Source organism: Miscanthus floridulus, chromosome 10, assembly GCF_019320115.1.
Source record: "Miscanthus floridulus cultivar M001 chromosome 10, ASM1932011v1, whole genome shotgun sequence".
In the NCBI taxonomy this organism is placed as follows: domain Eukaryota; kingdom Viridiplantae; phylum Streptophyta; class Magnoliopsida; order Poales; family Poaceae; genus Miscanthus; species Miscanthus floridulus.
In genome coordinates this window covers 75,133,057-75,157,352 of record NC_089589.1, presented here as the reverse complement: position 1 = coordinate 75,157,352, position 24,296 = coordinate 75,133,057, and the positions used below count along the sequence as shown (strand labels likewise).

At 44.1% G+C, this 24,296-nt stretch overlaps 1 protein-coding gene and 1 long non-coding RNA gene across 2 annotated transcripts; both read right to left on the bottom strand.

Annotated features, from left to right (window-relative positions):
- Nucleotides 1-11,528: 11,528 nt before the first annotated feature.
- LOC136488874 (serpin-Z2B-like) lies at nt 11,529-12,397 on the bottom strand. Its single transcript, XM_066485662.1, has 2 exons — nt 12,323-12,397; nt 11,529-12,014 (listed from the first exon to the last, which is right to left on the bottom strand). Exons 1-2 carry the CDS (start codon nt 12,395-12,397, stop codon nt 11,529-11,531), a joined length of 561 nt encoding a protein of 186 aa, XP_066341759.1.
- Nucleotides 12,398-22,073: 9,676 nt separating this feature from the next.
- LOC136484901 (uncharacterized) lies at nt 22,074-23,853 on the bottom strand. The gene is made up of 2 exons (XR_010766249.1): nt 23,600-23,853; nt 22,074-23,338 (listed from the first exon to the last, which is right to left on the bottom strand). It is a non-coding gene; the product is annotated as an uncharacterized lncRNA (long non-coding RNA).
- Between the last annotated feature and the right edge of the window lie 443 nt (nt 23,854-24,296).

Below are 24,296 nucleotides of genomic sequence, written 5' to 3'. Positions count from 1 at the left end.
ACCAATACGCAAACAAGTTTGCCACTCTTGATAGTACGGCCATCTATCCTAAACCTGGTCATAAACTTCTCTACACACCTATGACAGGTGAAATGAAATGCCCTATAAGTTATACCATTGCCTTGCGCATTCCATTCCATCTCCTCCAATGTTGATGCAACACATGCACCAACACAATTAACAAATGATATGATCCACTTCATATCATCACGTGACCTTATTGGTTCACCGATCTTGACCTCACTTGCTCTTCACCATTGCCTTAGTCCATCGGCGCCAAGTCTTTGCTCAAGCTTCACCGCCACGCGGTCCGTCACTTCAAAGCCTCCGACTTGCCCTTCACACTTGCAACCGGTCCATCAAGCCAAGTCTTGTCTTGATCTTCTTCACCTAGTCACATGACTCAATGTCATGTCTCATATGCAATGAGCTCCTTCATCACATATTTACCTGTGGACTAATCTCCTATGTATTTCATATAAACACATATTAGTCCACCAAAATTGTCACTCAATTACCAAAACCAAACAAAAACCTTTCACATATTATGTATCTATTGCATAGATCTATTCATGTGGAGTCTAACAGAACTAGATTTTCCTTCTTACGATTTTACTATGATTTTATACATTTTTTTCAAAGTTTTAGCCGGTTTATGAAATTAAAAAAAAAACATGTCAGCGGCCACGTAGGCAGCAGAGTCCTATGTGGATTGCTGTGGCCCAAGGTGAGAAGTGGAAAAAACTTCATGGACCCAGATGAGGGAAAAAAGTTCATGGACCTAGGTGAGAAGTGGGAAAAAGTTCATGGACCCAGATAAGCAAAAAAAAAGTTCATGGTCCTAGGTGAGAAGTGGAGAAAAGTTTAAGGACCCACAGTGCATTTCACTCTAATATAATGACAAAGTTACTGAAGACTTCTCAATGTTGACAGTTTGCAATATGTATTTTTCAAGAACATACAAGGATAAATTTAGACTAAATACATCTGTAAGGATCAAATGACCTAAAGAGGGTGTGCTGCATCGAGGCTTAAGAAATTAAAACAACAAACCTTAACATAACAAAATAATTCACTCCTCGACAAGAACCAACTCTAAAATTGCTACAAAAACCAAACGAACGTAAGTCCTTAGTGCCAGTAAACTAAGCCATGTCCTTAGCAAGAACACACTAGCAAAGGGGACCTAAGAATTTGCAAGAAAGTAACTCAGCTAGTGTATCACACCAGGACAAAACCAAGTCTAGCAAATATTCGGACAGTGTCTCAAGCACACAAAAAGATGACGGATGCAAGCAATACTCATGAAAGAAAGAGATGGACAAAGACAACTCTAGATTTTTCTCATGGTCTAAAGTAGTTGTCACTACCTCTAGTTCACGTTGGAGTACCAACTAAGGGTTGAGCTTCCTTGAGTCACCAAGGCTCAAGATCCACTAAGAGTACCCATTATCCACTCTGGAGCGGCGGGTCTCAAACCAAGCACAAAGATTGGAGAAACAATCTTTGATATTCATTTGATCAACTTCAGTCTAAGTGTTCTGTAACCACCTCATACTCAGATACTGTTTATTATAAACATATGTGTCGCGTGTACACCTATTCTCATACGAACATGCACACTCACAATATGAACGTGCTAACATACACCCATCCCCATAGAGAATATATCTTAAGAATCACAAAGTCACTACAGACATCTTGATGTAAAAAGTTTGCAATATTTTGTTGACTTATTTGCACATTATTCTCTTGTGTTGTTGTGTCCATTCTGTGCTAATAGTTAAAATATAAACAAACATAATCTTTTGCTAATAATTCAAATCACTAAACATAATTCGTTTGCATGTTTGTAAACATGGAACATGAGGACATTTCTTTGCGATATGGTGGTATCTAGTGGGGCCTGTCCAAGTCAATCTAGACTAATTATAACAAATAGCAAGAGCATCTACTAGCCAATAAATATCAAAACGATGCCATACAATATTTAAGTAATTCCAAGTTAGGTTCCATAAAATAGATCATGATTTTAAGAAAAATTCAAAACTAATTACATATTTTTCCGAGATAACAAAATTCTATGAATTTTCTAAAAGAAGACCCGAGTTTAGGATTTTGAGTTGCATAGTTTTTCTAGAAAAATATTTGGATTCCTTTTTATAAAATATTTTTATAACTTTTTTGGTAAAGTATAATTGACCCCTTCAAACTGCCAACATAGTCCGATTAACCTCCCTTGCGTCCTACGTGGCATAACATTGGGCATCTGATGTGACAACACATTGGCCAAAACGGCTGTCATAATCAACCTAGGAGTAAATTTGGACGTTTCACAAGATAGATGAGGATAGAAAATAGGTTTTCCGATTGGGGAAAGTGAATCAGAGTTTGAGATACTTGGGGAGGTCAACTAGACTTTTTTCTAATAGAAATTAGGTTGGGATTTTTGTAGAGGTATTACATAACATAGATTACAATCTTTCATGATTTTCAAAGTTTGTTCTCTCAAACTCACCTTGAAGCTAGGTTTAAATAGTCTAAAAAACTATTTTTAGCCTTTTCTTAAATAAGATCTCAAACTAAATTTTCAAGTTGAATTTGAACCCATTTCAAAAAAAAATTGATACTTCATATAAACTTGTGTTGGAAACAAACTTTTGGAAATAAATTTTTGATAAATAGGTCAAAACCTTTTTTTGACATTTAAATGCAGATTTTTAAAATTCATTTCACATAATAAAATTTATACAAAGTCATGCATGCAATAAAACTGTTAAATTAAATTGTAAAAATGCTAGAAAACCATAGTTATCACTATGTAAATTAACGTAAACTTCAAAAAAGGAAGGAAGATTTTTAGAAAAATAATAATTATTTTTGGTGTTTCCTTCTCACAACCTTGAACAAAATTCTGATGTATGATAATCAATTTCAACTTCGACTAGGTTTAAAGAAAATAGTGTTCATATTTGTATCTCAAAATATGTTTAATATGAAAATATATGACTTGATATAATATATATATATATATATATAAATAATAAAGAGGCAAAATTTCTATCCATTTTTTTGGTATGGCCTCTCCTAACTGCCTTCGTGAATTTGAAAACTGTTGTGTACGATCCTCCTATTTTATATGACATATGTTGGGCTTTGTTAAGTAACCTGGATAGGAATCCTAATTCTAGACCTAATCCAGATAGATCCTAAATACCTAAATAGGAATCCAAATCATAATATTGTTGGGTGAGTGTGGAGATAGAAAAAATCGAACGATAGCAGCGTCGGCACGGCTGAATTCTGAACGGGCTCGAACGGTGGTTAACCAAAGAGAAACTAACGGGATTCTCGGACGGTCAATCAAACAGAAAAAGGTACGCACACGACCCGACCAAATTAAACAGAAGAAGGACGTACAGAAACGACGCAAGAGAAAATTCCGAATGGAACTTCTGCGGATGCACGGATACGCCTCTTTTTTCGGTTTTTTATTTCTTTTCCGATATTTTTTTTCTTCTTATAAAAGCTAAAAAAATATATCTAATCTATCTATATCTACTTCGGACCGGGTCGCACACTCCGTATCTCATATATAAATCGGATTCATTACGTATGTTCATACAAGTTAGAACAACTTACGTCTAGCGATGATACGGATCCGATTCCTATACGTTTTGGATTTCGTTACAACGCTAGCACACTATTACTATCTATAATACTTAATATTAGGTGTGGCTGTGGAGATTCGAACCCAAGGCTTCTCACTTTAGCTCTTACGTGTTACCATCTCAACCCCCCCCCCCCACCCCCCCACACACACACACATCTAACTTATATAAGATACGCTTTTCTTTTAAATTCACTCTGTAGGCACCTTTAGTCTAGGTTTGAGATACAAACCGGGACTAAATGTACCTTAAGTCCGGGTTCGTGTCCAATCCGGGACTAAACACTTTTAGTCCGGGTTCGTGTCTCAAACCAGGACTAAATCTTTTGGCACTAACGCACCTTGGCAACCGTTACAACCGGGACTAAATGGTGAAATTAGTCCCGGTTTGTAATTCAAACCGAGACTAAAAGTTCAGTCCTCCTTTTAGTCACGGATGTAATTTTTAAACTAGGACTAAATACTTTTTAGCCATTGATGAAGGGTCGTTTCTCCACTGGTGCGTGGCTTCTCTTTTCTTCTATCGTTACTCCGTTTTCGTTTTTTTATTTTGAATTGTTATGCACAAGTTACACAGATTAGCAAATGGTCCAACTAATCAATACGTGAACTGAAATCTATTAAATAGGTTGTTACCTAATTCAGTCTAAATAAATATAACCCTATAATCCCCGACAAGGGCTGGCATAGACCGGCCGTCATAATCATCAATGCCCATCAGTTGTTCACAGGTCAACAACTAACTACTTGCTGACTCTAATTAAGTATTAGAACTATGAACTGTCACTACGTGAAAAACGGTTTATAGCAACGGAGTAATTTTTTTGTAGGGGCGGTTGATGATAAAGTAGCCTCTATAATGGCGTGCTCGGGAGACCAGAGACCAGCCACTCCTACAAAACAGGGGCGGCTGGTGATACGAGCAGCCCCTACAAATGGGTCTGATTTGTAGGGGCAGCTTACTCACCAGCCGCCCCTACAAATGACCCACATATAAATAAACTGCAGCGCCTTCTTCCTCCTTGGGTTACTCACTCCAACCCGTGAAAGAAAGGTGGGGAGGCCTTAGACACCTCCCAAAAATTGCTCTACTAAGGGGGGAAGGTTTTGGTCTCAAATTCTTTGGTGGAGAGGTTGTAGAAGGTAAGAAAATGTTATTCTACACTTTTTTTGAAGTTTTAATGGTTGGTTAGTGAGTAATTAGAGTTTTGTTTTTCTCTCTCTTCTATGGTGCTTGAGCTACTTATGAAGCAAATTAGACCCAAGTTTTGAATGTACTAAGGTAAATTAGGTAGGTGAATAAGATTATACCCTTATTTGGTCCATGTTTTTTATTTTAGTGAACAATTAGTTAGTTTTATGGATGTTTCATGTGCATGTAGATCTAGATCTAGAGTTTGGTTTTTTTTATTAATTTTGTTTTTTAAATTTGTGTTTGATGAAATTGGACTGTGGTTTGTATGAAAGATATTGGGTAAAATATAATTGTTGCTAATTGTTGTCTTTGAAATTGTTTATTGTAATCAACAAATATGTATTTTAATTATTTATGGATAAATGGGCCATTAATTAATTTTCCTCTACCATGGTGTGTTTGTATGCTTCATGTAATTATATTTGATTTATATTCATATATATCTGAAGTATATACAATTATTCTCAAGTAATTATTAATTTGATTCATTTTTATATATATCTGAATAAGTAGTCCTTTAATGTTTGTTTTGTTGTTGTTGTAAAAGATGGAGTACAGGAACTCTTGGATGTATGGTTCGTTAAGGCTCAAGGTAGGTTTTCGTGAAGAAGTGGATAAATTTATTGAAGCCGCAAAGAAGCATGCAACAACATTGACAGAGAATAAGGATACAATTATTTGTCCCTGTAAAGATTGCTAGAACCGTATGGCATGGACAGATGTGACTATCATCAGATCACATTTGATTATGTAAGGATTTGTTGAGGACTACACAGTGTGGATTCATCATGGTCAAACGGTTATTGTTAACGACGAGGATGAGGAGGAACACGACGACGAAACCATAGAATTCCTGTCCCAATATTCAGCAGAGCTTGATGCACGAATGGATTTCGACTTTGGCAATGAACAAGGTGGTGATGCTGGTGGGTGGGATAGTAACGACGAAGGTGGTGCCAATAATGATGGTGGAGCACGTGTCAGGGATGAAGATGATTTGGAGGACATGATTTGAACCCTTAGACCAGAGATTTTACTAAATAGCCCAAAAGGTCTAGAAAATTTGGAAAGGGTAACAAAAGCATCGAAGGAGACTATGTATGGTGTTGAAAAGGGTTATCCGACACATTGTACATTGCTACGTTTTATGCTTGAGCTACTCATCCTAAAGGCTAAGCATGACTGGTCAGACTGTAGTTTCAATGATCTATTGCATCTCTTGTCATGGGTGCTGCCACAACCAAACTCAGTTCCCGCCAACACATACCAAGCGAAGAAGGTCATAAGTCCATTGACAATGAGGGTTGAAAAAATCCATGCATGCTCCAACCACTGTATACTTTTTTGTGGTGAAACATTCAAGTCACTAGATAAATGTCCTCGGTGTGGGGCCAGCTGGTACAAGAACAATGACCTTTATGATGGGGATGAAGCCTCCATAAGGAAAAAGAGGAATAAAAAGGGTACAAAAAAGGTGGTACAAGAATCTCAGCCCCCAAAGGACACTCTATTAGGCAACAATGCAAAGCAGAGAAGAATTCCTGCCTTGGTAATGTGGTACCTGCCAGTGACCGACCGCTTGAGACGTATCTTCCTAAACCCTAAAGCAGCCGCACTCATGACATGGTGGGATGATGAGCGCAAGGTGGATGATGATAAGATTGCACACCCGGCTGATTGTAGTCAGTGGCATAGATTCGATGACAAGCACAAAGAATTTAGCGATGACCCAAGGAATGTACGATTTGGCTTGAGCACCGATGGAATGAATCCCTTCAATGAGAGAATGAGCGACCACAACACTTGGCCAGTGATCTTGACCATGTACAACATCCCAACATGGTTGTGTCAGAAGAGAAAGTATCTTCTCCTCACTATTCTTATTTCTGGCCCTAAACAACCAGGCGTTGATATAGACGTGTTTCTCGAGCCTTTGATGCAAGAAATGGAGAGGCTATGGAGGCATGGGGAGCCAATGTATGATGCATTCCGAAAGGAGAACTTCATATATAGAGCAATAATATTTGTTACTACCAATGATTACCCCACGGTGTTTGCTTTGTCTGGACAGATCAAATGGAAGACGGGATGCTTGGTTTGCTTGGATGGTACTATGTGGGTGTACCTAGATGCATCCAAGAAGATAGTTTACCTAAGGAACCGACGCTTCTTAAAGACAAGTCATAAGTACCGTAGCAAATTATTCTTTAGATTTTATGACAACACCCCAAAGATTGAACCCCCTCTGGAGAGATGTCATAACGGAGAACACGTGTACAGAATGGTGAAAAACATATGCGTTGTCTATGAAAAGAAGAATTCGGATGGGACGAATAGAGATAGAAGCACACCTCCTGTCGAAGGTGTACCTTTTAAGAAACAATCGATCTTCTTTCAGTATCTGCCTTATTGACCAGACTTGGAGGTTCCCCATGCCATTGATGCTATGCACGTGCAGAAGAATGTCGTTGAGAGTCTCATTGCTACCTTGATGGACACAGGCAAGTCAAAGGATGGTCTGAAAGCATGAAAAGACATGATGCAGCTAAACGTGATGCCACAGCTTCACCCGGTACCTGAGGCTAATGGAAAATACACTCTACCCATGGCGTGCTTCAACCTAACACTAGACGAGAAGAGAGCTATATGCACTTTCCTGAGGGGGTCAAAGTCCCAACTGGGTTTTCAGCAAATGTGAAGAAGCTAGTGTTGATGAAGGACTTGTCAATAACACACTGCAAGGCTCACGATTATCATGTGATGTTGACAGTGTTTCTACCTATTACAATCAGGGCTATAAAGCCAGAGTTCTTGAAAATGGCCATCACCTGCATGTGCTACTTCTTTTCGAAGATCTCACAGAAGACAATTGGCAAGCAAGAGCTGAGTGACCTACATGAATTTGTGGTAGAGACACAAACCAACTAGAGATGTGTTTACCTCCTGCTTTTTTTGATATAATGCAACATCTCATGATTCACATGGTTCATCAGATATAGGCGTTGGGCCCTTGCTACTTGCATGAAATGTGATCCTACGAGCAGTTCATGTCGGTTCTAAGTCGATACGTGCATAATCGAGCATACCCAGAGGGCTCCATGATAGAGGGTTACAGTACTGAAGAAGTCAGACTGTGGCACATCCTCCCGGTGGCTTACACCACAATAATAAGATACCGCCGGACTACACTAGGGTCGAGGTGCATACCGTGAAGCCCGAGTTCATGCAGTGGAGGATAGACTACGCAACTCCCGAGGGGCTGGTGTTACTCGGAGATGTAATGGGGCAGTTCATCCTCTGGCACAAACGGGACATTATATTGACTGCTTCTTCGCCGCCTCCCCCTCTCCCAAATTTGGAGCGAGTTGTTGAGGTTGGGGAGATATTTTCACCGTCTTGCGACCACCACATTCCTAAGATGCCACATTCTTCCCTGCCTCCTAGCGAGCATGTGCCTACTCCAACTCGTACCGAGTAAGTGCATGATGAGATGCCACAGTCTTCTCAACAAGCACAGCTGATACATGAACAACGAGTGCCTTCTAAAGAAGGTGATGCACAAGAAGATGAGGACATGCCTAAATGGGAACTTCAAAAGAAGCATCCAATCACCATAAGACCAGTTTATGTTTCGATGAAAGACGTCTCATCGGTGCACAAGTGGTATTCCCATGACCAGTTCAAGCCTGAGAACCAAGTTAAAAAAGTCACATCATGGGGTTCTGAGGAGGCCATCACTAGCAAACTCCACCAAACAATAAAGCAGTATCCAAATGTTGATGCCATCAAATGGTCAAAGGATTGCCAAAAACATATGAAAGAGGCAAGCCCTTCCTACCAAACCAGGACATCTAGCTCCTACCACTTGGAATGAGAAGGTTTCATGATTGGTACTTGCGTGTTCTCCCAACGAGCATAGACCTCATACAAGCATGCTTCCCCACCGGCACATTTGGAAGTCCAGCCGGGAAAATTGTCTTTGACTTCAATGACATGCAGACATGCTTTTACCTCAGAGCAATGGAGATGAATCTAATTCGCACGTGGTGCCTGTAAGTCCTTATCCTCCCGATATGATATGAATGTAATCTTTGAATTTTATTGTAACTAACCCACGTCGTGATTTGTACAATGCAAGTGCACATTGTCAAACAAATGTCAAGTGTGAAAGCCGGGTATATAGACCCTCAAGCTATAGCATAGACAAATTTTAATTACCCTAAACAGTGGCTACTAGATGCCAAAGAGCTAGCTGCTGGAAAGACTCTTCGGGAGAAAGAGCACATCCGTACGGCAAAACTAAGGAAAGAGTCACTTAAGGTTGCGGCATACATTGCCCTGGCTTTCAAAATTCTCCAACAACATTCTACTATATGGCTACCATACAACTTCGAGTAAGTTCAACTCTATACTTAAAGCTTTGTTCGATATATTTTATTCAATGCAAAAGAGCTTATCTAGTTTTATGATTAAATCCATGCAGCAACCACTGGATTTGTATAGGCATCGATGTCGGGAGGAGCATGGCATGGGTCTTTGATTCAATAGATAGGGACCCGGTGACATACAAAGACTTCATATTGATTATCAAGACGTATACATGTCGATAATCCTCATTAACTTATATATTTGTATACATACTTGTAACGTTCACTTTTGGATACTAACAAGTTGTATTTGCTAAAATAATTCGAACATGGCATTTAGGATCTATGTCACTAAACATCACGGAAGGCATGATCCAGCAAAGAAGGAAAAGTTTGCAATAAAAACACTATGTGCGGTAAGTGTAACTTACTTCTTCAGTACTTTACATGGCTGTCAAAAGCATTACTTAACATTTTCATATGCAAAACACACAGTGCCCCAAGCAGAAGCCTGGAAGTGTACATTGTGGATACTATATATGTTCTATGATGAGTAACACCGGTGCCTATAGGAGACACCCCTTAAGGGTAAGTTTGAACCTCTTCACCCGTAGTATAAAAACTTCGTACATAATATGAAATACTAAACCGAAACTTGTTCTCTTATAGTGAAAATAAGAGAAAGAAATGAAAAGAGATCCATATAAGGATGACCAACTCTTAGAGCTCATCGGCGACCTTTGCAACTTCATATTGGACCAGATTGTACACGTCAAAGGCACCTACCATGACCGAGAGTCTGACTTAGGTAGAAATCCTCAGTACCAACACCTTCGTGAGACTGAAAGGCTAGCTCTAGGACGTTGATAACAATGTGTATGGAATTTGACATTGGTTTTACCTTATGAATTATGTTTATTTAATGATGGATTGTATATATTCTTATGAATTGGACTTGTGCTTGTAGTTTATATAATACTCTTGTGCTTGTAGTTTATATAGTACTCTTGAGCGAACGCGGTTCGGAACGTTGGTCGTGGGGCGTTCGGCAACGCGAACGCTGGTCGCGGGGCATTCGGCGGAACGTTGGTCGCGGGGCGTTCGGCAACGCGAACGCTGGATGGAATACGCGGAAACAAACAGTGTTCTTATCGAAATTGAATTGTAAATTTGATTTATTTATTTTTTTGCAGAAAAATATACTGTATGGGCGATTCTAGACTGAACCGCCCCTACAAATAGGTATTATAGAGGCGGCTGGTACTACAGCCACCCCTACAAATCGATTTATAGAGACGGTTTGGTAGGGGCGGCTTGTCAAACCGCCTCTACAAATGGTCTTGAGCCGCCCCTACAAATGATATCTGTAGTAGTATGGATAGTTTGAAAATGAAAGTCAATAAGTTAAGATGATACGTCTAAATTTTTCCATATTTTACACTGGGAGAAAAAGATATCTATCAAGATTGTATTTTAATTTGATACTTGTTAATAGGATATTGATATATTATTACCATCATTAACTTATATTATTGTGTGTGCGCGCATGTGGGTCTGTACCATTCGTTGCTGTTTCCGTAAATATATGATAGGTTTTTCTCCTATTGCAACACATGAGCATGTTTTGCTAGTTAATCTAATGATGCTTATTTGGTGTCAGTATTATGGATCATGACTCACGAGTATCCTCACTGCCTGGAAAAAAAGCCCAATAGGAACAAGGTGGACCGAGTTCGTCGAAGAAGAGGCCGCATGATCGACATGGAAAGCAAGATATCAACTACAAAGCCTTGGAAGCCCACTTATTTGTACTGATCCGACAAGATCCAAGTATATTTCCTTATAACAAGCTATGACTTTATCTATAATCCTATCCCCTGGACTATATAAAACAAGGTAGTTAGTATCGTAGGGAGCCCCTTATTTTGGGTCGAGACTGAGGTCTACTCTTCCTTAGAAGGGTCAACAACATGCCCAGCAAAGACAACGGCACCAGACGTCTCCTCCACGATGAAGAAGGCGAACAGGTGATCGGCGACGAAGTTCACTGGCTTCGGCGGTGGTGGGTAGTCATCAAACATCAAGTAACCCATATCATCGTCCGACTCCACGGTGACGGCGGCCGCCTCGCTTCCCTCCTCGTTCATCTCGATAACCGCCTTGTGGATGACCCTGTTGACATGCACGCGCCGCTTGTCTTCCTCAAGGAGGAAGTCGCCCATATTCGCCTTCTTTCTATCTAAGGGCAGATGAAGGCCTAGATGTTTAAGGTCGTCTTCTATGGCTCTCTCAAAGCTCAGCTTGAACTTTGGCAGCCGGAACTGGCCGACGGGGACATACTCCTTGGGTAGGTGGTCGTGCAGGAACGCCGGGGAGACGCAATCTTCTCCACGATGTTTCTCAGACCCTTCTTGCCGTCGGGGAGGAAGACGGACATGTAGAACCTGGGCAGGCTGTCGTAGAGGTTCCAGTTGTACTCGTTCATCATCTCGTAGGGCAGCTTGAGCACCTTGAACCCGGAGTGCCAGGCGATGCACTGGTAGGACCAGCTCTGCAGGAAGGGCACCTCCACGGAGCTCCCGTCCAGGCGGTGGAACTCACGGTCGACGGTGTTCTCCTTCTTGAACGGGTTGCGCCACTCCCCCTTGAAGTAGATGGCATTGGCGATGACGTGCACGGTGTCAGCGTTGTCGTCATCCTCGGGGTTGAACACCTGGGCGTTGATCTGCTTTCTTGTGGCCTTGGCTACCCAAGCGTTGATCTGCTTTCTTGATTCTTTTGGCTTTATACACACAAGAAAAACACACTTCAGATTTGATGTTAAGTGTTAGCTACATAAAGTACGTATATAGATCCACAAAAAAAAAGTTTGACGAAGCAATTGAATTGGTAGATATATATCGAACATCAAGCATAGGCACGTTTTCATTTAGTTAGTAACCTCGTTTTGGAAGTCGACGGCCCAAGAGTTGCCCTTGAACGTCCCGACGATTGCCCAGCCCGAATTTTTTATTTTCCAGCCCTTTTTTTTTTTGAAAGATTTTCACAAATACGCCCCTGGCATTATCCTTTCAAAAAATAGACCCTGACCTTGGCGTCGTGACAATTGGCGCCGAGCTTACACGTCTCGGCGTCAACTGCTTTGGCGCCGAGGTCCAGGGTCATTTTCTGCGTGTCGTTGACATGGCTGCTTGCGTGGCGCGTGTCGCAAAAAAAAGATATGATTTTTCTAAGATATATTAATCATATCAAATCATATTTTTTTGCGGAATTAAATGAAGATAATTTTTATATAAAAATTATAGATCTCGACGAGATCTACAACTTTCTAGTTTTGAGTTTTTTCATTTGAAGTCGTTAAGATGCTCAAAAAAATTAATGACATATTTAAACATAAGGGTATTTTCGACTTTTTACACCTGTGGTTTGACGGCGGTAGAACCCAAACTGACGGCAGTGACATGGAAGGCACAAAAAAGTTGGAGCAGTAGCGCTGAAGACCACTGAACTTTTCTAGGGACACACAGAGCATTGCTATCTTTTTTAATGGTACACAAGGAATTCCCCCAAATATCAAATCGGCCTTATAGATCTTGGCTACGTTCTTCAAGTCAATAACCACGGTGCCAAGCTCGGCGCCAATAACCCCAGCATCGTGATGTCTGCTAGGTCCGCGTCCATGCCGTCAACGTGATCTAGGCACCAAACCCTTTGACGCCGAGACATGTAAGTGTATTCTTTCAAAATCCTTTCATTCTTCGGGGCCAATATCCACGGCGCCGAACTCGGTGCCAAGATCCACGGCGCCGAGCTCATGCCATGTCCACGCCACGCAAGCAGCCACGTCAACGACACGCAGAAAATGACCCTGGACCTCGGCGCCAAAGCAATTGGCGCCGAGACGTGTAAGCTCGGCGTCAATTATCACGGCGCCGAGGTCAGGGTCTATTTTTTGAAAGGCGTATTTGTGAAAATATTTTTAAAAAGGGCTGAAAAACAAAAATAAAATTTGGCGACGATGGCGTCCACGGACGCGGGCCGGAGCGGCCATGCCTTGTCAGTCCACGTGCCGCAGGCAAACGAGATGCTGGGCCCGTCGATGCCGGACTGGTGGGCGAGGACGTCATCCACTACCGTGTCCCTCACGAACGCAGCGAGCTCCTCCCGTAACGGCGTCCGACCAGTCGAACGCGACATCCCACTCCGCTTCGCCCGCTTCTCCTATATTCGTCCACCTCTCATAAAAAACATTCCTGACTCCGCCTCATGCCGCCTCGGCTTCACCGCGTCGTGCAGCCGTTCGCCCGCCCCACTCCGCCGCGCCGCCGCCGCCATCCCCTGCGACGCCCAGCCCCATACCCCTCAGCGCCTTTGTCCCCGCAGAGGAGGAATCCTCCGCCAAGGTACGCTACCAGCCGCCCCACCGACTGATGCTGGTGCTAGACTCGATCGCTGGTCGGCCTCCAAACTCCAGGCAGGTGCTTGGTGACTACAGCGGTGCCTTTGTCCCCGCCACACCATGTCGTGCTCCGTCCACTGTCGCGCCTAGGCCAGGCGCCAGGAGAAGGGGTTGTCGCTGGCCAGGCCCAGGCCAGGCGCACTCACAACTTGCTGCTGCCAGGCCGCACCCCCATCCTTGGCCGTCGGTGGCCGAAACCGACCGTCGTTCCCCGCTCTACTCTGCACCCCACGGAAGAAGGGTGAAAAACACATGTTGCAAGCATACATTTCAAGTGTTTCATGTTATTTCAGAGGTATGTTGCAATTGTTTGAGATGGATGTTGCAATAGTAGATTGGGATGTTGCATATGTTGCAATGGTTCTACATGTATGTTGCAAGCTTCTGTTCTCAATGTTTCATCTTTTTTTCAACGTATGTTGCAATGTGTTTATCTGGATGTTGCATATGTTTTCACACATATGTTGCAAGTGTTTTATCTGAATGTTGCGTATGTTTTACAATGGTTTCAAATGTTTTTCACGTGTGTTTTGCAAGTGTTTCAGACGTATATTTCAAATGTTTCATTGTCTTTAAACGTATGTTGCAATTGTTGCATCTGGATGTTTCAAAACTAGATCGGGTGCTGCATCTCCCTACTCGTCTTCTACTGCCTCGCCTCGGTGTCAGGCGCGGAAAGCAAGGGCAGGCGGAGGCGGTCCCGCTGACACGAGTGGTGCCCATGTGCATGCATGGGTGCGCGACGACATGCAACATGCAGCAGCAGCAGGCGTGGGCTGGTAGGCACAGCAGGTGTGGGCAAGCGCAGCTGACGAGGAGTGGGCGGGCAGGCGCAGCGGCGCAAGTGCAGCAGGCTGAGGCAGGCGCAGCGGCGCGGGCATCCGAACGGAGGGCTAGCGTCTGGACGTTCGGGCGCTAGCCACGCCCGAAATATTAATACATATTCCCTTTTCTAAAAAAACAGGCGAATAACTGAAATTCGTGAATTTTGGCAATTTTTGGATCTTCCGATATAAAAATGTCAAACTAGGGTTAGAACTTATAGGATCTTAATTGTCTTGCTCACCCTTAGAACAACTACGATTTAGAGATTAAGATTTCTTAGGTTCATACCTTTGTGTGCGGATGAAGCCGATCCACCACTGTGAGCTGATGGTGTAGCAGGCATCCTCGTTGTAGACTTGCGGTTTACAACGTCAAAGCTCAGTGTAGACTCGTGGTTCGCGTCATCTTCTCATTAGGTCGTCGGTGCAGAGCGGTGGCGGGCTCCTGGTCGGTTATAGCACTCCCTAGATCGAGTTAGGGTTAGGAGTGTCGGACGCGTGGCTAAGCTCATGGGAAACGTTGGTTTCCATGAGGGACCGAGTCTCCCATTTAAGTTATTATTGTGATGTGTAATAGGGACCGTAACCATGAGTTGGTTGGACGTCCTCTATCAGGGCGCTTGAGTGGCTGGGACTTGGTCCTTTAGGCCTTGTCGCGAGAGATTATTCCAACATTAATCCTCCTCTAGTCTAATACATATAACCACTCTTCAATGAAACAACACACCAAGACCAAAGAATTACAATATTTAGTTAAGTGCTATTGAACTCAGTGACTACAGTTCACCATTCCATATCTCAAAATGATCAATCTTAATCTTTTAGAGAGATGATTGCATTAATGGTCCCCTTTTACTAGAGTCGAAGGTTTGCCAATAAACACATTCTGGCTACATGATACTTAAATATTTGGGTGGTTAGCTTTTAGTTAGCTGATCTGCGAGCATTTCTTTTGTACTTTACACTTATTGTCTGATCATGGACTGTATCTTTCACAACATGGTACTAGAATTTAGTGTGTTTCGCGTCAAAAAAGAAGTTAGTGTGTTTGGTAGCACCGCTTGACTTGGCACTTGCATAGAGAATTGCTGGCAAATTATCACAATATAAGGTTAGTCGTTTAGATATGTTGTTGACCACTCAGTCCAGGAATAAAGTTCTTCCGCCACTTTGGCCTATCGCGTTGCTTCAAATAAAGCTATGAATTCTGCATGCATTGTTTATGTCGCAATAATACTTTGTTTGGAGCTCTTCTACGAAATAGCTACCTTGATAAGGTGAAATAGCTACTTGATTTTTTTTAGTCTGGTTGAGAAAGGCCACAAGCATCTCAGACCAGCTACAAGAACACAATGACACACTAATGAATGTTTAAATACGATATAAACTAGAACCTGCAAACAAACCACTAACTACAGGAACTTAAAAAAACTAGTTATCATTCAAACTCTGAAAACAAATTATCAGATGTCTCCGAAGAGACAACTCTGAAAACAAATTATGACCTAAATCAAACGGATTCATCAACTGGTGCAGTGCCATCATCCTGAAACCATGGTTTTCATGACAACTTTTGCTATCAGGCGAAAACTATTTTTTGAGAGGCCTATAATACCAATTTGCGTCACACCGACACTCTTTTGAGCAGTACACAATACACAGGAAGCTCAGTCTGTGACGCACCAACAGATAAAACAGATCAAGCTTAACTTGTGAGTTATAACACACTGACAGACACAAACTGTTTTTCAGAGGTAGGCTACACATAATCTGTACATACTGAATTGTAATGCTTCTGCTGGCTGAATGGCCTCTGAATTCGATAAGCACATTCAAAATAAAACGCTGTAGTTCCCATGTACTTTTAGATTACACAACACACTCAGTCCATGTACAGCTGTAGTTCCCATGTACATGGTACTGCAAGCCCTTTGAGCCACGTATATGCATATATATACTACCATTCCAAGCTGAGGCTTTTGCAGCCTGATAAAACTATTAAGTGGTTCAAATAATAGTGATGGAATATGCATGCCTATGCCCTATAGTACAATGGTTGGCATCTGATGCCCATAGCAAGATTCAAAACATCAGCTTTCCCATAAAAGGGGAACAATCTACTATATATAAAGAAAAGAGTTAAATGCATCGTTGGTCCATTAACTTTTACCCATGTTTCACTTAGGTCCATCAACTACGAAAGTGATTTTTCAGGTCCATAAACTTTTGAAGTGATGCATCTCTAGTCCATACATCTTTGTTTATCTTTTTAATCTGATGTGGCAGTCCACGTTGTCGCTGATCTGGAGGTCCACGGTCAGCACAGGCAGCGGCGCCGCGTCCGGCTGCTCCATAGGGGCGGCGGCGATACCTGGCCTTCTCCCAGTGAAGCTTATGCGCACGCTAGCCCGAGACCTCTGTCCGCTGCTTCCTGGATGCAACGCACGCCGAGCTCGCGCTGCCCCCATCACGTGCTGACGCCCTCACCCTTGCCCTCTCCCTCTCCCAGCTGCCGCAGCCCCATCCTCCCTGCCTCCCTTCCTAGCCCAAGGCCACCATGGCCGAGACGCCCTGAGGCCATGACGGCGCGACCACGCCGCCGCCGCGGAGCTCTGCCTGCAGCCCTGCACCGAGCCTTCGTCGCCACGGAGCCGCGCGACCCCTCCTCCATCCTCGTCGAGTAGCCTGTGACCCTGGCCGCGCCCTCGACCTGCGACCGCGACTCCGAGCCAGCCCACCGCTGTACCTCCACCCGCAAGTCGTCGGCGAGCCTCCCCAAGATCAAAGCTTCCCCTTTTCCTGCCATAGAAGCCTTGTCGTCTGTCCCAGCCTTCACCATCGTCTTGTTCGCAGCACAAGAACGCGTCGACCTCGCCGAGCCCTGCCGTTCCTCTACGCCACGCCATGAGACGCCGTCCGCGACGCTACGCTGTGGACCGCCGGCGTCCTGCCGCCTCTGCTCCGTGATCGGCAACCTCCCGAACCACCGGTGAGCCGCTCTATGACCCAAGGCCCAACCTATCTGTATCTAGCCATCGACGCCCGCTCATCCGACCGCCTGCAAGAGTTTCCTCGCCCCGGCGCCGGCTCTCCTTCGACCACGGTAACCGCCGCAACCACTGAAGTCACGCCGCTCAGGGACACGCCTTCCCCTGCATCGGCCCTACCTACACCGAACCCTCCCTGCACCAGGCGCCCTGCTGTCACCAAGCCCGCTGGTGAGCACACCCGAGACCCGCCCTTTTTCCTTGTTTCCGCCTTGGCCTATCTGCTCGGTCTTCGAGCCGCCTCGTGACCTCGCCTGGATGCGCGCGTACGCGGTTCCCGCAAGCTCACGTTGCCTAGTCCGTTCGGACACCATCGACACACGATGTCGTGCACTTCGCACGGACCGTGCACTTCACGGTCGCTCGCACGACACTGCCGCAGGCACATAGTGCCCCGCCACCCTTCGCACGGACCGTGCACTTCACGGTCGCTTACACGACGCTGCTGTGGCCGCAGTGGCGTCAGCGCGGCTTTTCCCGCGAAGGCGTCCCACACTGCGGCACACTTGCACAGCACGACGCTGCTGCGCCACTCGCGGCAGCCATGTCCATGTCCTCCGCGGACCCCGTGATAACCAAGGCCAAGTCTTTGAAGGCCGCACTGGATCACGGACACGCACTAGCACAAGCCCGAGCCCTTCAGTGGAGCTAGGATTGCCCCTTCCGCGGCGGTGGGCTAGCTCGGAGTCGCGGTTGCAAGTCGAGGGCGCGGCCAGGGTCATAGGCTACTCGACGAGGATGGAGGCGGGGTCGCGCGGCTCCGTGGCGACGAAGGCTCGGTGCAGGGCTGCAGGCAGAGCTCCGCGGCGGCGGCGTGGTCGCGCCGTCGCGGCCTCAGGGCGTCTCGGCCATGGCGGCCTTGGGCTGGGAAGGGAGGCAGGGAGGATGGGGTTGCGGCAGCTGGGAGAGGGAGAGGGCAAGGGTGAGGGCGGCAGCACATTATGGGGGCAACGCGAGCGCGGCGTGCGTTGCGTCGGGGAAGCAGCGGACAGAGGTCTCGGGCTAGTGTGCGCATAAGCTTCACCGGGAGAAGGCTAGGTATCGCCGCCGCCCCTGTGGAGCAGCCGGACATGGCGCCGCTACCTATGCTGACCGTGGACCTCCAGATCAGCGACAACATGGACTGCCACATCAGATTAAAAAGATAAACGAAGAGGTATGGACTAGAGATGCATCACTTCAAAAGTTTATGGACCTGAAAAACCACTTTCGTAGTTGATGGACCTAAGTGAAACATGGGTAAAAGTTAATGCACCAACGATGCATTTAACTCTAAAGAAAATGAATCTGCATCATAGGATTCAGACTGTCTTAGCAAACAAGCTTGCCTCTGTATTTCATCAATGCTATGTGCACAACATATATGATTGAGCATCTGTCTTCCACTTGTAGTCGGTGAAGACTTGCCTGAACCGGGTCATTCATCCTTGTTGAACATAACCTGCACTTGAACATTATGACGTTAGATATCATACATATGTTGACAGGTCCAAGTAAACGCATCCTTCTCGAGTGAAATAATTTCAAGAAAAGGATTGCACTTCTAACAATGTTCAGATGCTTAGTGCTGATTCAACATGGACTCATGATCTTTTGTAATCAAGTCAGGTTGTTAAATATATGAAAGACATTCGCATTTAATTTCACAGCTAAAAGATGGGTCATGTGACAAAAGAATTTACATGTTGTAAAATCAAGAAATGGTCAAACACAGTGAAACTATCGTGCAATGCACCCAATCAACGACTGTACTAACAAAAGAAACTAAGAAAGCAACATACACTAGTAAAATTGTAAACAGAACAATCCACGCTATAAACAATGACAGAAATACAACGCAGGGAGCAGCAACATGAAAATGCTCCTAGATTCTAGCATCGAGGAGAGGATAACCTACACTAGAAAGATCTTTAACGAGCAAGTCGATCACCTGAAACATTAAGAATTGTGGACTCACTGTTCTATAAAAGATAGATTGAACAAAGATTTGAAAATCATACCATTTAGTAGCTAAACCAGAAACACCTTAAGCATCTTCCAGTTTCCATTGGTGCCTAAACAAATTGGAAACAGAAGTCTTGCACAGGCAAAGAAATCTGTGCCAAACCATATGGGCCACAGACAACAATATATGGAACCTAACATCCAGATATTTTCTGTTTCAAAATTTAATATTTCAGATTTCAGATACTTACAGCTGCACAATTGAACAGTTACAACATTAAAGATGCTGAATCAAAGATATGGTCCGAAGGGGGAGGGCATGTACCTTGAGCAAGGAGAGCAACAACACTAAACACTAAATAGAGACTTGAATAATGGGTTAGAAAATGCACCTGGGGCCAGCAAGCAAACACATACCACATGCACGGACCAAAACAAATACATCCACACTCAGCTTACCATGATACACACATCCTGGGCACCAGCAAAGTGCAAATTATTTTTGTGGCTAGCCATGCTGGATGGCGGACCGATTGGCCAAGAGAGGATTACCTCACCCAACCCACTGCCCCTTGTGTGATCAGGAAGATGAGACGGTCCAGCATCTGCTTACTACATGTGTCCTTGCTCGAGAATTTTGGTCACGGATTCTGACTCCTTTGGGACTGCAAGATTGGACTCCCACAAGGCGAGAGAAATCATTCGTTGATTGGTGGCGAAAAGCAACCAAGAGAATTCCAAAGGAGAAGAAAAAGGGGCTGAATACAATGATCATTCTAGGTTCCTAGATCCTTTGGAAGCATAGAAATGCTTGCGTTTTTGAAGGGTCTCACCCCTGCATCACCAGGATGCTTGAAGAGTTCAGAAACGAATATCACCTTTGGTGCATGGCGGGAGCACGTGGCCTGCTCACGCTAGGTCTGGGTCACGATGTTGGGCTAGGATAGATTACATTGGTTTAGTTGGTTGGTGTTCTTTGTGGTCAGGTCTCATCTCTTTCTTAGTTCCTTTAGTTTAAATGATTCGATGTATTGAAACAACCCCTCACAGTCCGGCCAGGAGTGAGGTGGTGGTGCTTAAAAGGGGCCAATCCTTTTCTCTCTATAATGCAATGATACGCAGATGCGTATTCGATAAAAATACACACATCCCCTTGAATTTTCATCGAGCTCTTCTTTCAAATCAGCGTTGTGAAAAAACAATTGTTCTAGCAGCCTGCAATCAGAATTAAGCCATCTTGATCAACCAGGAGCACCCTACACTGTCATTCTCCAAGGCAATCAAACAGAAAAATCCTTGGCAACCACAATTCACAAAACAAGTAAATGCTTCCATAACCAAAATCATGAACACCTGTCACCTTACATCTGTATTAAATCGCAGGTGGTCACAAAATGTGAACCCCTGGCATGTAAGATCGAGTATCATCTAACAAAACCAGGCCATGGTGTGACTCCATGATCAATTTCCTACCCTGTTCAGCCAAAACAGCATGCCCTAATTCCTTCTAAAAGAGCAAGAAGAAACACTTAGCAGATTAGGTAACAATTTCCCCAACTGGTTACAAGCCGCCATTAACCAGGTGCCCTGCAATGCCTCAGTAAAAGCAGTACATGTATGGACTGAGTGCACTGAATGGATCCTTAGCAAACCAAATCATACTTGCCAATGCCATTTGATTGCTATTACTTGGGCATAATATGATGCATGTCTCAAGCTTCTACCTTCTCATAGAAAAGAAGGAAAGCCTCGCACTTGAGAACTTCGTCTAGGGAGACTTCTCTAATGCTTTTATCATTTGCACGAAACCATGAGGAAGAGCTATTGCTTCTCTCCACCTCACTGACAATCCTGCTTTCTCTCACATAAGCGACAAAGTGCCCCCCTGTTATGGTCCTCCGGCAATGCTCAATGACACCAACTACACGATATTTGGCATTATCTTTGTCCCCGGACCTGAAGGTTTGCAAAATAATAATTCAAAAGGTCACGCAAACAAAATGTTAGATTAGCTATCAGCATCACTAACAAGAAAATACTATCAGATTAGCAGTTTTGGCATATATCAAGTAACTACATGATTCCAAAACATGAAACAGAATTAGTGTGACACAGTACAATTGTATTAATAGTCAGTTCATTTCATTTTTTATGCGCACAGAAAGGGAAAATAAAATCCTTAGCTGTTCCATTTTGCGGAAAGGGATCACGTAGCCATTGGCACATGTCGCATATCACCTCTGTGTGAGACCCAACACCACCAGTCAGGCACTAACCACAATTCAATTAGACTTCCCAATCAGCGTGCAATGGAAATACCAGATGCTAGTTGCCTATTGTCCCATTTTCACATTACAGTCAGATACTAAAATGCATGTAACTAATAAACTATAGAAATCTTTGTTCTGCACCATTTTAAAAAAAAAAATCAGACCTTTTTCAACACTAGTAATATTTCTGTGCATATACTACAGAGGTCACACTTGGGTCACCAGGAGTGACAAAAACCCAGCAGAAACAACACAGAAAACAAAAGAAACCCAAGTAACAAGAGACAAAGTGATAAATTATTAAGAACTCAAACAAATTTATTTCCAGCACTACTCCAGGACAGACAATGGCAACTGGAAATTCTTTTAGAGACATAAAAAACTATATCTTATTCAATCTTTCCTAAAGATACTGAACAAACTATGAAATAAAAAGTAGCTATTGCAAATGAGAAACTTCGAACTGCACAAAAGTAATAGCTATTCCAGTTAAAAACTTCGAACTTGGTTCTTCTCCCACTTGGTTTGCAGTATTTTCCAGCTCTACTTGAGTTCTGTCCTGATTTAGCGCGCTGGCATTTTTGTTATCATGGCACTCAACAGGTTGCTCTTTTACTTCACTTCTATGTGATGGTCACGTTCAGATCGGGCCATCAAGTGATGTGCTTCCACTGATGTTTGCCACCATCTATCTTCTATCTTTCCTTCGGCAGGTAAGGGCAAGAGAAAGCAAAATCTTTTCAGCACGCTGGTCCTTCCCATTGTTCCTTTCATCACAAAGCCTGTTTATCACAAATAACACAAAAGACAGAAAGTAATAAACGCGGAAAAACATACTAATAAATTTCTATCCACTGAAGTGCTCCCACAATGCAACTACTTAAGTAAGAATACATTGTGGATTCATTGTTTTATAAAAGATAGATTGAGCATAGAATTGAAAAACATACCATTTAATGGCTAAACCAGAAGCGCCTAAAGCATCTTCGAATTTCTAGTGGTGCCTAAACAAATCGAAAACAGATTGCAAGCAAAGAAATCTGCACCAAATCATATGGGCAACAGACAACTATATTATATATGGAACCTAAAATCCGTTTGAAAACTTAGTATTTCAGATTTCAGATACTTATAGCTGCATAATTAAGCAATACGACATTAAAGATGCTGAATATAATCAAAGATAGGGCCGGGATTGGGAGGGAATGTACCTTTTGAACAAGGAGAGCAGCAACACCTGTAATTAAGCAACTAAAACAGATACTTGAAGAATGGGTTAGAGAAGGCACCTGGGGCCAGCAAGAAAACACATACCGCACACACGGACCAAACCTAACACATGTCCATCTCCGGAGGGGGAGGTGGGAGCTGCTCCGCTGCCGCTGCGGGCGCCAGGTGCTGCTGCGGCGGATCGAACGTCACGTGGTACTCCCCATACACGCGCATGTAGTAGCGGATGAACACGCACGTGATGAGCGTGCACATGATGAGCGTCGTGGAGGCGTAGCAGAGGGACTGCACGACGCGGCTGACGATTGTCCAGAAGCGGGCCTGCTCACCGTCTGTGTAGGAGAGGAGATTGACCATGATAAGCACATAGTGGATCCCGACGCAAGCGGCGAGGAGGTTCTCCCCGGTGCGGCCCATGCCACCGAACACGCAGTACACGGCGTACGGAAAACGCTTCATCTTAATCGGCGGCCATGGCCGCTCCTCATCCTCCGCCACCGCGGGTGGGGCCGGAGGAGGGCTCGGCATCGCAACGGGATCCGAAGGGGCGACGATTCGAGGGGAGAGGGGATCGGGCGAGGAGGGAGGAGCACCTGCGGACATCGGGCGAGGAGGGAGGAGCACCAGCGGGCGGCCTTGCCGGAATCGATCGAGGGAGCCGCCGGGTCGAGATCGCGAAGCGTGCGCGCGGAGCTGTGGTCAGGAGATCGAGATCAGGCAGGGGAATCGAAAACTCTGGGGATTGCTCTGGGAGGCGATGCCGATGCCGATGCCGATGCGCTACAGGGTTTTATTGCCCGGAAGATGAGTTTTGTATCCTTCACGCGCCAGGCTGGTTGGAGGCTGGTTGCTGCTGGAAGCGGAAGAAGGAGAACGGGCTTTTTTTTCATTACCGTCTTTATCCCTTGAGCTTTTTTTTTTACAAAAATCAATAAATAAAATAGGTGCATGTGTAATAACCCATAAATAAATCTCGTATACATATTGATGTTGAGAATAGCTGGATATATTGATTCCAAGCTCGTAAGAGTTGTTCTGCCAGCATCATACAATGGTCTAGTACATTTTTATGATTTTTTCAACAACGCAAAATGACCTTTCAGACTTCAAGGGTATACTAGGTAACTAATTTCGTGCATTGCCGCAAAAACTAAAAAATTGATTTCTCATAGATAAAAGTTGAAATATAGATACAGATCAGCCGTACGGGAGCCTCGCATTGGTGTTGGTGTAGCCATTCGATGGATGCAGTCTGGGCGGGTGAGCTACGAGCGCCCGATGCAGGCAAGT